At 51.0% G+C, this 15,286-nt stretch overlaps 1 protein-coding gene across 1 annotated transcript in view; it reads left to right on the forward strand.

Moving 5' to 3' along the window:
• IL11 (interleukin 11) overlaps positions 1 to 13,617 on the forward strand; it is a 35,774-nt gene extending 22,157 nt beyond the window's left edge. Inside the window, exons 3-6 of the mRNA XM_056864249.1 lie at positions 9,264 to 9,427; positions 10,359 to 10,445; positions 11,338 to 11,496; positions 13,453 to 13,617. Coding sequence (XP_056720227.1) covers positions 9,264 to 9,427; positions 10,359 to 10,445; positions 11,338 to 11,496; positions 13,453 to 13,617 — 575 coding nt within the window. The remainder of the gene's footprint in view (positions 1 to 9,263; positions 9,428 to 10,358; positions 10,446 to 11,337; positions 11,497 to 13,452) is intronic.
• The last annotated feature ends 1,669 nt before the right edge of the window (positions 13,618 to 15,286 follow it).

Here is a 15,286-nt window from a genome sequence, read left to right on the forward strand (position 1 = left end):
GCATTTAAAGGTGTATCTGTTCTCCCCCCCACCCCCAGTTAGTAATAATAATTGTGTGCCATCACAACCGACCCCCAGGACCATGGGGTTTTCAAGGCAAGAGATGAACAGAGGTGGTTTGCTCTTGCCTTCCTCTGAATAGCGACCCCACTCTTCCTTGGTGGCCTCCCATCCAAGTGCTAACCCTGGCCGACCCTGCTTCGCTTTCAAGCTCTGACTATTTTTTTCTACCCATTGCAAAAGTATCATCCTACTGAGCTCAGCTGTCAAAATAAGTGATGCAAAGGTAGTATGTTGTATATATACCAGCTTGGCTTGGCTTCATTTCCCTCCCCCAGCTTTTCAGATCATTAGGAACCAGATTGGGGTGGGGGGCATGACAGCATGACATTTTGCACCATTCTACCCCCCCCCCCCAAGAAAGAAATGCTGAAATCTTGGGATCCCAGCCTGCGAAAACTTGAGTGGCAAATCCACACCTTGTGCTTCATCAAGATTCCAAACTCTTTCAAGCATGGCAGAGACGTTTCTCTCACCTTTGCAGTATGTATTTATTTATTACTTTTTTTCTTCTGCCTTTCTTCCAACATGGAAGTCAAGATGGTGTGCACAGGGTCCCTACAAGGGCTACGATCCAGGCTCTGACTAGATCCGGATCCGTTCTGCTTCAGCGTGGCTGTGATCTCATGTGGCTGGCAACCACGCTCCGGGGATTCTAGGGTGGCCATAAGGCCGCCAGCTCTGGGCTGGGAAATACCTGGAGATGTTGGGGGTGGAGCCAGAGGAGGGTGGGGTTTGAGGAGAGGAGGGACTTCAATAGGGTATGGTGCCATAGAGCCCGCCTTCCAAAGCATGTGATAGTAAGAAAGTGTGTTTTGTTTTTAAATATGTACAAAATCCTTTGCCCTTCATGGTGCGTGAAATCTGTTGCTTGAGATGACCCCCTCCAAATAAAGTCACCTTTGTCTGTCACCTAGGGTTTCCAGCCTCCGGGTACTAGCTGGAGATCTCCCGCTATTACACCTGATCTCCAGCCGATAGAGATCAGTTCACCTGGAGAAAATGGCCGCTTTGGCAATTGGACTCCATGGCATTGAAGTCCCTCCCCTCCCCAATCCCCGCCCTCCTCAGGCTCCACCCCAAAAACCTTCACCCCAAAAACCTCCCGCCAGTTGCTAAGAGGCACCTGGCAACCCTATGTGTACCTGTGTGGGAACAGTTCTAGTTTTGGGAGCATCCGCATTGTAGGGAGGCCACCTGGCTTGGAGAAAAAACATCCTGTCCCTTTAGCAGAGTGTGGAAATGGGCAGGTGAAGCTTTTCTTGGCATGCAGGGAAATAACATCACCTGGGAACTAACATCCCGCATAGCCTTTGTTCATGAGACAAGACATTTTTCTCCAGGCTGGTTGGTAGCTCGAGTGGGGGTTCAGCCACAGGTGAGCAGTTACATATGGTTGTCTGGTGGCAGCTGCTTGTCACCTGCCCAGGTAGCTCAAGTTGGACATGTAGTTAAGCATGGTGTCATGGTTAAGAGCGGTGGTTTGGAGTGGTGGACTCTGATCTGGAGAACCGGTTTGATTCCCCACTCCTCCACATGAGCGGCAGAGGCTAATCTGGTGAACTGGATTTGTTTCCCCACTCCGACACACGAAGCCAGATGGGTGACCTTGGGCAAGTTACAGCTCTGTTAGAGCGCTCTCCATTCCACCTACCTCACAGGGTGTCTGTTGTGGGGAGGAGAAGGGAAGGTGATTGTAAGCCGGTTTGAGTCTCCCTTAAGTGGTAGAGAAAGTCGGCAGATAAAAAACAATTCTTCTTCTTCCTCCTCTTCCTCTTCTTCCTCTTCTTCTTCTTCTCCTCCTCCTCCTCCTCTTTGTGTTCTGGAGTGTGCTGCCCGTTTCTCCGTGTATTTCTCGGTAGTTGATTTGCCGCCTAAGCCTCATGCCTTTCTCTGTGTGTGTTTGGAAGTGTGTGCTTTTATACTTGTTGTTGTATATGTGCAATGTGCATCTTCACACCTGCAGCCATGTGGCGCTCCGTGGATGTGAGATGCAACGGTGGCACGGTTGTGTGCGCGCAAGCGTTTGCAGAGGTCGCCTGCACGGCTGGTGCAGCCAACCTGACTGTCTGCGACTCACGCCTTCCCTCGCTCTCTCTCGCTTTGAGCCACTTTACGAGACTCCGTCCTGCCAAGTCAGGCCCGTAAATCCCAGAGCTGTGAAACCAACCACCCCCCTGGGGGACTCTGTGGTGCTCCACGAGACGCCGTCTTGTTCTGTCTCCCGCAGTTCAATCCCGGTGTCTGTTCTGGCTGGGAAGAAGTCGGGGGCAGAACTTCCAGCAAAAAAAAAAAAAATCACTTTCATCTGGGCATCACTTTGATCTAGCCAGAATATCAGTACAAACACAATCTTTCTTTCTTTTATTTCTCCATCTGCTAATCTCTCCATCCCCATATTCGGGGTGCCAGGGTCTCTGGGGCCCAATAATTCAAGCACTGCTCTCCATTCAACCTTCCTCAGCTGATGTCTGCTTCAAGGGCCATTTCAGTGTTACCTTTTCAAGGCACACTTTGAAGTGCACACCTACAAACATAACATTGCATGCAACAGGCAGTTTTCAGTGGAGTGCGCAAATGGAGTTTTCTGGTCCAGGGAGAGGGTTGCCAGGTCCCCCTTTGCCACTGGAGATCAGTTGTAATAGCAGGACATCTCCAGCTAGTACCTGGAAGTTGGCTGCCCTATCCAGGGAGCCAAGATGGGCTGTGCCGCTTGGCCATCCGTACCCGGGGCAGAAAAACCCCTTTTGCCACTGTGCTATGTGCAAAGCAACCCTAACTATTTATTTGTCCATCAGACCTCATATTCATGGGTGTGTTAAGTGCCGTCAAGTCACTTCCTACTCATGGCGACCCTATGAATCTATGTCCTCCAAAATGTCCTTTGATAGCCTTGCTCAGGTCTTGCAAACTGAGGGCCATGGCTTCCTTTATAGAGTCAATCCATCTCAGGTTGGGTCTCCCTCTTTTCCTGCTGCATTAAACTTTTCCTAGCGTTATTGCCTTTTCCAGCGGCTCTTGTCTTCTCATGATGTGACCAAAGTATCAAAGCCTCAGTTTAGTCATTTTAGCTCCTAGGGATAGCTCAGGCTTGATTTAATCTCAGGTACAGACTGCCTAGAAAGGTTTACTATATGCATCCTTCATGGTCATGCAGACTCTCTTCCACCCTGTCTATCAATCTGTCTATCTGACTCAGTGGACTAGAACCTTATCTGCCTGACCCACTCTTCATCCTTTTCTCCAGCCCCTTCTCTTTGTCTCCCTCCCCGGGAGCCTTGCCTATCGATCCCCTGATGCGTGTGTGCATAAGTCTCCATGACAGGCAAAGGAAGGTATCCCTTGGTAGATTCAGCGCTGTCTCACTTCTATTGATCTCTGGCTCCATTTGTCATGCCAGGAGATGGAGCAGCTCAGGGAGAAGAGGAGAAGACTGAGAGGGGATATGATAACCATCTTCAAGTACTTGAAGGGCTGTCATATAGAGGAGGGTGCCGAGTTGTTTTCTGTTGCCCCAGAAGGTCAGACCAGAACCAACTGGTTGGAATTAAATCAAAAGTGTTTCCATCTAGACATTAGGAAGAATTTTCTAACAGAGCAGTTCCTCAGTGGAACGGGCTTCCTTGGGAAGTGCTGAGCTCTCTTTCCCTGGAGGTTTTTAAACAGAGACTAGACGGCCATCTGTCAGCAATGCTGATTCTATGACCTTAGGCAGATCATGAGAGGGAGGGCATCTTGGCCATCTTCTGGGCATGGAGTAGGGGTCACTGGTGGTGTGGGGGGGGAGGTAGTTGTGAATTTCCTGCATTATGCAGGGGGTTGGACTAGATGACCCTGGTGGTCCCTTCCAACTCTATGATTCTAGGGGTCAGTGGTTTCATGGTGGGGTTGTTTGGGGAAAGGGCTATTGAATAGAGCCCCAGTTCACTGCTTTACGAGGTAATGGAGCAGGAGAACCGGACCCTTCTCTGTCCCCTCTGCTCTGAGTATGCAGAGAAGTTACATCGACTAGGTGGGTGGACGGGTTCACACTTATTACCACTGGAATATGTATTAGTTTTCTCTTCTTTTATCCCTTGTTTCTTCACAAGACAATCAAGGCAGATTACAGCAGTTCTAAAGTCCCAGCTCCCTTAACTGCAAAAGCAATCACACATGAACAATACAGAGAAGGCCTTCGCTGGATCAGCCCAAGATCCATATAGTCCAATATCCTGGTTTGGGGGGTGGGGGGAGGCACCATGTGTGCGTGTGTGAACCTACATGCTCCTTGAACATTCAACATTTCTGGAACTGGGATTATGTGAACCAGCCTCATGGTTGTAAATATTGTAAGATTTTATTCTTCTAATAATGTCCAACGCTTTGTTTTCATTCCATCTCTCGGTTGCTGTTGATCCGACTATAATGTCTTGTGCTTTGCCTCGGTTTCTTCTTGGGCCAAGGAGGAAAGGCTTAGCTTGAGCGAACAGGGACAGCTGAAGCGGCCTCTTTAGATCGTCGGTCTGTCTAGCCCGTTGCTCTGTCTTTTGAGAGGCCGTGGCTTAGTGGCTTGGCATGCAGGAAGCTTAGGTTCAATCCCTGGCAATTCCAGTTAAAAGGGCCAGGTAGCAGGTGGTGTGAAAGACCTCTACCTGAGACTAGGGTTGCCAGGTCCCTCTTTGCCACCGGCGGGAAGTTTTGGGGGGCAGAGCCTGAGGAAGGCGGGGTTTGGGGAGGGGAGGGACTTCAATGCCATCGAGTCCAATCGGCAAAGTGGCCATTTTCTCCAGGTGAACTGATCTCTATCGGATGGAGATCAGTGGTCATTGCAGGAGATCTCAAGCTAGTTCCTGGAGGTTGGCAACCCCACCTGAGACCCTGGAGAGCAGCTACCAGTCGGAGTAGGCAAGTCTGATAGTGATAGCCTGAGGGTATTCAGTGTAAAGCAGCTTCATGTGCTCTGCACCCTCCTCTAGTCAACAGGAGTTCTCCGACATCTCGGGTCGAGAAGCGTCTTGACCAGCCCTGCAGGTCTTTCGACAGGAGATACCAGAGGTTGAAGCCGGGACTCGGGGGGCCATGCACGCAAGTTCTACACCATCAAGCCATGGTGTCAGATCTGGGAATATAAAAGACAAATAGGCAGGGGGGGGGGCAGGCAGGGGAAAGGGTTTCCGGGATTCAGGAGAGACAGCAACAGGGTTTAATTTATAAATAATGAAAGGGTTCATGCCTGCCCAGAACCTCCCCCAGATGGATAGAAGCTGGCCTCCTGCTCCAGAGTGGTGAAGTAAAGGCATTCTGCACATGCACAAAAGCATCACCTCTGTATTACTTCAGCGGCAGGGTTTCCAACTATTTTCTAGCTGGGCTTCTGAGCTGCATAATAAACAGAAACGTGGTAGGGGGTTCCTCCCCCCCCCATAAATAACTGCAGTTGGCAATCCTACCAGCCAGCCTCTTCATAAGGCAATCATGTCCAGACCACCAGCCCCCCCAAAAAGGGGAAAGTCTGCCAGGGACAACCTGTTGGATCAAATGTGACGGGTAGGGTTGCCAACCTCCAGGTACTAGCTGGAAATCTCTTGCTATTACAACTGATCTCCAGCCGATAGAGATCAGCTCACCTGGAGAAAATGGCCACTTTGGCAATTGGACTCTATGGCATTGAAGTCCCTCCCCTCCCCAAACCCCGCCCTCCTCAGGCTCTGCCCCAAAAACCTCCCAATGGTTGTGAAGAGGGACCTGGCAACCCTAGTGACGAGGAAAGCTATATCTGGAGGAATGCTTGATTTCATGGGAGAAAAAACGAGGGGAAACCGGCTTGTCAGTTAACTGTTTTGCTTTATGGGTGATTCGACCCAGTAACATTATTGGTGCTTGGAAGAATGACTCTGTAACGCTGCTTTGGCTGACCTAGGGTTGCCAACCTCCAGGTACTAGCTGGAGATCTCCTGCTATTACAACTGATCTCCAGCCGATAGAGATCAGTTCACCTGGCAAAAATGGCCGCTTTGGCAGTTGGACTCTATGGCATTAAAGTCCTTCCCCTCCCCAAACCCTGCCCTCCTCAGGCTCCGCCCCCAAAACCTCCCGCCAGTGGCAAAGAGGGAACTGGCAACCCGAGGCTGACTCCTCATTGTCTGTAAAGCCAATGCACGGTACCAGATGGTACCAGATGGTGCATGTTTACTCAAAAGTCCCTCTGAGTTCTCAGATCGCAGCCCTGAGGGTCTTTCCACATTTCACCCCCCCCCTTTTTTTTTTTTTTGCTGTTTGGGTGTACGTGTGAATGACGCAGGAAAGAGGCAAGAGCTGGTTGAAAATCTGCAGTGACTCTTCACTCTGAATCCACCGCAGCCTACCCAAGTACTCTGCATTATCATCGAATGCCCCACAAACCACAAGTCCAAAAATGAGAACATAACCCCAGCATTCCAGACAAGGCAACTTTATGTATTTAGGTATATTTATGATATATGCATACGATACACAGATCTCAGGCATGCGTTCAATGAGGCCCTTGTGCCGGAGGGCCGGCCGCCAACTCCTTAATGTTCAGCTTGATTTCTTGTTTGCTCGGTGCCTCTTTTTAAAGGGCCTGCGGGAGGAATCTAGGATCTGGGATTTCATCCTCAGGGCAGGGTATGTGGGGTAAAAGAGCTCCCCTCTGCTGCCCTCCCCCCCCCCACAAAGTTCTGAATGCCCTGCCAATTTCTAGATTGCCCCCATGGGAGCTCTGTGGACCCCACGAAGAATCACTGGTCCAGCCAGTGTTGGTACTGTATTTTAATTTCCTATGTGAGCAATGAAAAAGGAAGCTTAAGCTTCAAAGAATGAAAACAACACTCCGTGTTAGCGGTGAAGCGCTGTCCATAGATGGCTCCGAATACTGGTATCAAACCACGGTTGCCACATGACCAAAACAAAGCCAAACTGCAGCACCCCTGTGCCTTCCGTAGCATCTTGATCTGCAGGTTCCAGCAGGTGTAGCTTTGTTCACAATGTGTGGCTCAGTGGTAGAGCATCTGCTTATAGAATCATAGAGTTGGAAGGGACCACCAGGGTCATCTAGTCTAGCCCCCTGCACAATGCAGGAATTTCACAACTACCTCCCCCACACACCCCCAGTGACCCCTACTCCATGCCCAGAAGATGGCCAAGATGCCCTCCCGCTCATTAACTGCCTAAGTTCATAGAATCAGCATTGCTGACAGATGGCCATCTAGCCTCTGCTTAAAAACCTCCAGGGAAGGAAGACTTACCACCTCCCCAGGAAGCCGGTTCCACTGAGGAACCGCTCTGTTAGAAAATTCTTCCTAATGCCTTGGTATGCAGAAGGTCCCAGGTTCAGTCCCCGGCGTCTCCAGGAACCAGGCAAGTAGGTGATGTGAAAGACCTCAGCCTGAGACCCAGGAGAGCCGCTGCCGGTCTGAGTAGACAAGACTGACTTTGATGGACCAAGGGTCTGATTCAGTAGAAGGCATGTGTTCATGTGACAGGGGAAATCCTGAGGAGATAGATAGGTAGGGTTGCCAGCTCTGGGTTGGGAAATACCTGGAGGTTTTTGGGGCGAAGCCTGAGGAGGGCGGGGTTTGGGGAGAGGAGGGACTTCAATGCCATAGAGTCCAATTGCCAAAGCGGCCATTTCCTCCAGGCGAACTGATCTCTATTGGCTGGAGATCAGTTGTAATAGCGGGAGATCTCCAGCGAGTACCTGGAGTTTGGCAACCCTATAGCTAGGACTACTTCATGTGTTCATGTGCACATGAAGACGATCGCCCGTTAATTACTGCAGGCCAGGCAACCGTTCAATGCACAGTAGCGAGGTCGGTAAAAAAAGAAAAGTTGGCTGCCCTCTTCCAAATTCCCTTTTCGCAAGGGTCAGCCAACGAAAAGCCAGAGGTTTTATATACACATCTAAGAAATCGGCCCATTTGGTCACACCAGTGAATCGGCGAACGTTCCCCCCCCCCCCTCGATTCTGGAGGCGAAAAAGCCCTCCTTTGAAAGGCAGGCCTCGGCTCCTGGCAAAGGGAAAAATATGTAGCCCGCTCTCTAAGACAACATCGGATGGCTTTTCCATGAAAACACCTTGACTCACCCCCTCCTTCACCCCTCCCTCCTTCGACAGCATCACTATTTCCGAATACCGGCCGGCTTCTTTTTTTCCTTACCTCACAGCGAAGGCGCCGAGATGGCTCTGTCACTGGGCAGGAATTCCCTAACCGACCGGCCCCTCCTTCCCCGTCTCTCTGCCAACCAGCCTGTGCTCAGTACTCGTGCCAACTGCTTTTCAGGGGCACCTCTGGGCCATTCCTCCCTCCCCTCAAGGTCCCTCTGCGACAAACCCAGGGTTTTCTTGCGCCCGAATGCTCAAGAAGCGCCGTTTGGGGCCTCCCCACCAAGGGGAATGCAAACTTGAGACCGGTTCAGGGGCACAGTTGAGTTTTAAACTTTTGCTTACTCCGCTGCGTGGTCAGCGTTCACACCTACACGCCTACCTTGACCACAGACAAGACTAGCAAAGGGCAAAAACAAGGACAGAGACCCTGTCTCCCAACCTCCTTTCTCCCTATCTCTAAAGGGTCCACTAACTCATCCCTGTCTCTTTATGATGTGCAGATTCAGCCTTCTTGTCCCAGAGAAAGGAAGCAGTTCTCATAAATGCAGGCCTTAGGAAGGGATACTTGATTGACTGTTGAAGTCTGGTGACGACTCCATTGTGCGTGTTGCATTCACGTATTCTGCGATAGTCTTATCAAGTGCTCTGGGTGTATCTCGGCCTCTGCCGTGTGTGGAGCAGCAGGGTGTGCGCCGTACGGTGTCTTAGGGCGAAAACGCACGGTCGCTGTAGCCTCCTTTATTCCCTGTTTCAGCCAGGATCGAACCCACATTTGGCGAAACACATGTGTTCAATCCTGGCTGAAACAGGGAATAAAGGAGGCCAAAGCGACCATGCGTTTAGTGTTCATGCGCATGCATTTATTTACATAGGTGCTAGGGGCAGGATGCAACCACCCAAGAGCTGGAGATTTAACTTCTAGAGACTCCAGGTAGGAGGACGAACCTTGACAACAGACAAGACTAGCAAAGGGCAAAAACGAGGACAGAGACCCTGACACATGAGGGCAACTGGAGCGCATGTTGCTGTCTGCCTTGCACATGGTCGGCACAGACTTGGAAGGCCAGGCCTAACTGCGATTTTTCTCTCTTTGCAGACTGGTTGTGCCGAGTGTTGGTGACGCTGCTGAGCCTGTGTGAGGGTTTCTGGGCTGTGCCCGGCCCCCGGCTACGGCCTTCGGATCCCCGAGCCGAGTTCGATTCCATCGTCCACCTGGCAAGAAACCTGCTGAGCGACACCAAGAACCTCTTCAATCACTTTGTAAGTCCCGCCACCTCCGCTCAAACCTATCAAAACAGAGCCAGGCAGGGCCGGTGTCAGCATACCCTGAGGTTAGGGTTGCCAGGTCCCTCTTCGCCACCGAAGGGAGGTTTTTGGGGTGGAGCCTGAGGAGGGCGGGGTTTGGGGAGGGGAGGGACTTCAATGCCATAGAGTCCAGTTGCCAAAGCGGCCATTTTCTCCAGGGGAACTGATCTCTATCGGCTGGAGATCAGTTGTAATAGTAGGAGATCTCCAGCTATTTACCTGGAGGTTGGCAACCCTAGTGATTTGACCCAGTAACGTCATTGGGGCTTGGAAGAAGGACTCTGTAACGCTGCTTTGGCTGACCCCTCATTAGGGTTGCCAACCTCCAGGTAGTAGCTGGAGATCTCCTGCTATTACAACTGATCTCCAGCTGATAGAGATCAGTTCACCGGGAGAAAATGGCCACTTTGGCAATTGAACTGTATGGCTAGGGTTGCCAGGTCCCTTTTTGCCACTGGCGGGAGGTTTTGGGGGCAGAGCATGAGGAGGGCGAGGTTTGGGGAGGGGAGGGACTTCAATGCCATAGAGTCCAGTTGCCAAAGCGGCCATTTTCTCCAGGGGAACTGATCTCTATCAGCAGGAGATCAGTTCTAACAGTGGGAGATTTCCAGCTAGTACCTGGTGGATGGCAACCCTACCTGAAGTGGGGCAGCTGCCGGGGCTCAGGGTTTCTGGTGGGGCCCACTGCCATTGATGCCTCCCTGCTGCCCCTATGCAGGTGATGAGAGGTCTTGTGAAGGGGAGGGGAAAGATGCGCAGGCATGCACGTCAGCGGGTGGAACGGGAGGCATGAGAGGGAGGCCTGGAGGGGGCCAGAGGAGGGGGCCCTGGGCTGTTGTGCCTGCCATTATCTGACACACACCCTCCCGTTTTTCCCCCTGCACAGAAAAACCGCTATCCAGCTGAGGGAGAACACAAGCTGGAGACCCTCCCCGTTTTGTCCATGAATGCCGTGGAACTTGCCAACATCCAGGTGAGAGGCCTCATCTTCTCCCACCACCACCCCCAGCCCTCTGAAGCCCTCCTTTCGACCACGCCTTGCTTCCTAGCCAGCGTGGTGTCGTGGTTAAGAGCGGTGGTTTGGAGAGGTGGACTCTAATCTGGAGAACCGGGTTTGATTCCCCACTCCTCCACATGAGCGATGGATGCTAATCAGGTGAACCGGGTTGGTTTCCCCACTCCTACACACGAAGCCAGCTGGGTGACCTTGGGCTAGTCACACTCTCTCAGCCCCACCTACCTCACAGGGTGTCTGTTGAGGGGAGGGGAGGTGATTGTAAGCCGGTTTGAATCATCCTTAAGTGGAAGAGAAAGTCAGCAAATAAAAACCAATTACTCCTCCTCTTCTTCTTCCTCTGCTTCTTCTTCCTCTCCTCCTCCTCCTCCTCCTCCTCCTTCTTCTTCTTCTTCTTCTACACAACATCTCTCTTCTTCATCTGGCAGGAATACAATGGTCACCTGAAGGCACACTGACTTCCCATTGCTACCTGGTGGCTTCAGATCCCTCACAGGGAGTCCCCTTTCCCCCTTAATGATCAGTTCTGAATTCCTGCCGTGTTACTTAGGGCTTTACCATAGCAGCTCACGTTTTGGCGCCCTCGCCTGCCTCCCAGTTTGGTTCTGGAGTCTCCACCTTCTCTCCAGAGACTCCAACCGAGCCGCCTTGCTTTCTCCTCAGCTGCTGTCGTTCCAAAATCTCTCCCAGTTCTCCACCGTGAATTCAGTTTTCTCTGTGGGTTGGAATAAGAAGAGGCGTCACCTGTACATCCCATAAACTATGTGCAAACCGACGGGTCTCCGTGGTTTTCTTTTTCCCTCTCAGTTCCTCCCCTCTAACATCTTCCTCTCCTCTTCCTTCCCGTCAGGTCTCTGGCGGTCTGGCCCGGCTCAGCTCTGACCTGCAGTGCTACCAGCGCCACTTTGAGTGGCTGCGCAAAGCCGCGCCACTACTGCGGCCTATGGAGCATGACATTGGCACGGTGCATGTCCGACTGGAACGCCTGCTGAAGAGGCTGGAGCACCTGGTAAGGCTCTGAGAGGGAGAAGCATTCCCCAAACGGTCCTAGCAGAGGAGCTGATATTACAAAGGCAGGTTTACAGTGGACTCATGGTCCTCTCTCCACAAAGTCATTCTTACTTTCCTTTGTGAGTACGGTTGGCGGGTCCCTCTTCACCACTGGCGGGAGGTTTGGGGGCAGAGCCTGAGGAGGGCGGGGTTTGGGGATGGGCTTCATTGCCACAGAGTCCAATTGCCAAAGTGGCCATTTTCTCCAGGGGAACTGATCTCTATCAGCTGGAGAAGAGTTGTGATAGCAGGAGATCTCCAGCTAGTACCTGGAGGGTTGAGCAATCAAAACGAAGACGAGTGCCCCGAATATAGGTTATGGAAATCACAGACGCTTATGGCAAAAATTTATATACCAACTCAATGTTGCATTTGCAAGTTGTATAATGTGAGCATAAACATGAACGCATACAAAACAATCCAATTGATGCTATAACATGATTATATGCGTGTAGGTGACGCAGATTCGTCATCCATTACTACAGGGAGCCTATGAGCCTGTACACTCGGAACAACAGTTCTGAGGAAATTATCTTTGTGGACTGCTAATGATGAAAAAGCGGCTTGCGAAATAGGACACTTACCGGAGACCTATTTTGGCGTTCACTATACAGCTTTCAGGACTTTTCAGTCAAATGGACTGTTGATGCGACTCCAGATGGACTCTACACGTGTATAATCATGTTATAGCATCAATTGGATTGTTTTGTATGTGTTCATGTTTATGCTCACATTATACAACTTGCAAATGCAACACTGAGTTTGTATATAATTTTTGCCATAAGTGCCTGTGATTTCCAGTACCTGGAGGTTGGCAACCCTACTTGTGAGACCGAGCATAGAGTGTATTGTTTAGAGTGGCAGACTAGGATCTGGGAGACCCAGCTTCAAATCCCCACTCTGCCATAGAAGTTGGCTGGATGATCTTAGGCCAGGGCTGCCACCCCTCTAGCCTAGGGTTTCCAGGTACCTCTTCGCCACCGGCAGGAGGTTTTTGGGATGGAGCCTGAGGAGGGCGAGGTTTGGGGAGGGGAGGGGAGGGACTTCAATGCCATAGAGTCCAATGGCCAAAGCGGCCATTTTCTCCAGCTGATCTGATCTCTATCGGCTGGAGATCAGTCGTAATAGCGAGAGATCTCCAGCTATTACCTGGGGCTTGGCAACCCTGCTCTACCCCCATCTGCCACCCTCCACTGGCGACCAGCTGGCTAGCAGGAGGACTTACCAGCAGCAGGGAGGGAGTCCTAGGCTGGCAAAGCAGCGACATCACCCAGTGTCATCACTTTTGGCACACACCGGAAGTGACATAATCATGTCGCTGGCAACATTGGATGCTCTGGTATTTGGGGAAAAACTCTATGGTTACAAGGCATCTACCATAGAGCTTTTGCCCAAACATCGAGCATCCTGTATCACCAGTGACATGATGACATCACTTCTGGTGCATGCCAGAAGTGACGTCAGCCTAGGCTGGTAAGTCTACTCCCTCACACTGTTTGCCAGGAAGGACCTGACAACTCTACTTGGGCCAGTCACTGTCTCTCAGCCGAACCAATCTCACAAGGTTACCATTGTTGTGAGGACAAATTGGAGAATATGGTTGTAAGCCACTTGAGGGGAGGGGCTGTGGCTCAATAGCAGAGCCTCTGCTTAGCACACAGAAGGTCCCAGGTTCAATCCCCGGCATCTCCAGTTAAAGGGACTAGGCAAGGAAATGATGTGAAAGACCTCTGCCTGAGACCCTGGAGAGCCGCTGCTGGTCTGAGTAGACAATACTGACTTGGATGGACCGAGGGTCTGTTTCAGTAGAAGGCAGCTTCATGTGTTCGCCAGGTCCCTCACTGAGGAGAAAAGCAGGATATGTATAAATATAATTTTTTTAAAAAAAACGTAACCCGTGTCTCTTTCTCCCCAGATGGTGAAGCTGAGCCTCCCGCGGACCGATGCCCCTCTGCCCACCCTCCCGTCCCACGGCACTCATTGGTCCGTGGTCCAAGCCGGACACGCCATCGTCCACTCGTTCCACCTCTACTTGGACTGGGCAGCCCGCGTGCTGGTTCTGATTCGGAACAAGCTGTGAACCGCTGAGGAACGGAAGTGCCACGGGTATTTTGGAAAGCCTCCCCGCAGACCTGGAACTGTTCGTTGCCGCTCCAGAGGAGGAGGAGGGGGATGCAAGGAAGGAAAAGCGAGTCCGTGAGACGAGGCGCCACAGTGTTCCTCCTCCGAGGGGTGCTGCAGGGTGGGAGGGGCGGAGACGTTTGGCCCAATCATACCTTTCCTACACTTGGGGGACATTGTGGGATGAGAGGGGACTCTTTTAAATCTCGGAACAACCATCTCATCTCCCCATCCTTCCTAAGGGGTGCCGGCAAGCATGGGAAAGTAGCCGGGAAAGGGGCGTGTTTCTGCCCTCTCTTGCTCTCCTGTTCACGGATCACTATAATCTGGATTGTACGGGCTGGTCTGTGTCGAACGTGAAGGATGCCCTTCTTAGTATAGGGTGGTGGAATCAATCTGTGGCTACTGGGAAATTGGCTACGAACGACCAGTAACGGCGGCCAGTCTGCTCAAGCCCCGTTTCCAGCCATCCCCTGATAAATACGCACAAATTGGGGCACGTGCTCAAGAGCGGCTCAGGAATCCTCTGGGGTGCCTGGGCCGAGGACGAAAGGATGCCTCGAAGGTTGGAAGATGCGTCTTGGCTTAACTAAGCAGCAGCAGCAGCGCCCTCTCCTGGCCTGATTTCAGTCATCACCTTTGCCCATTTTTCTCTCCCTTGCCGTCTGTCGAAAATTCAGAACACAACTGAAACTGTGGCCCCAGTCCGGCATAGAACGAATGGCCTTCCTAACTAACTAGCTCTGTCTAAGACTGTACGATGTGATCGATTACCAGGGAATCTCTGACTAATTGGGCAACACTTTTGAAAAGATTTTTTTTTTTTAATCAAGAGAAGTTACCAAAAGCCAAAAAGTGGTACTCTTTCTTAAAAGGCCTGGTCTACACATGCGGCAAAGCAAAGGGCCAGACCGAGGCGATATAATTATACACTTTACCATGTCAGAATGCAGGCGAGAAATGCTATTTTTACTGGTCATAAATTGGGAAAAGACTGCCCTGTTGTTGTTGTTTTCAAAATCGATATGAAGGATATACTAAAACTTTCTCGGTGATTTGCTTTTGCTACCCTATGTAGTAATTGCAAGTTTTTAAAAATGTGTGTGTGTGTGTGTGTGTGTGTGTGTGTGTGTGTGTGTGTGTAAAGTGACATCAAGTCGCAGCCGACTTATGGCGACCCCTTTTTGGGGTTTTCATGGCAAGAGACTAACAGAGGTGGTTTGCCAGTGCCTTCCTCTGCACAGCAACCCTGGCATTCCTTGGTGGTCTCCCATTCAATTACTAACCAGGACTGACCCTGCTTAGCTTCCGAGATCTAACAAGATCCAGCTAACCGGGGCCATCCAGATCACAGCACAGTCTATTCTACCCCCCCCCCCCCGCAAATGCCACAGACGGATTCTGCTGCATGTTTGTATTAGACCCCAGAAGAGACATTTACCTTCCACTCACACATGGAGGGGAATGCCTCCTTGAGTCTGAAGAACTTGAAGGAAGACATCAGAAGTTTAGAAACATTTCTGTAGTAAAATTTAGTCACTAAGATTTGTTTTTAACAATTTTTTTAAAAATCTGGATTATGTTAATTTAATTCAGAAAGAAATTACCCAACTATCTACCAACTCAAG

The sequence above is a fragment of the Euleptes europaea genome, chromosome 18 (genome assembly GCF_029931775.1).
Source record: "Euleptes europaea isolate rEulEur1 chromosome 18, rEulEur1.hap1, whole genome shotgun sequence".
NCBI classification, from domain to species: domain Eukaryota; kingdom Metazoa; phylum Chordata; class Lepidosauria; order Squamata; family Sphaerodactylidae; genus Euleptes; species Euleptes europaea.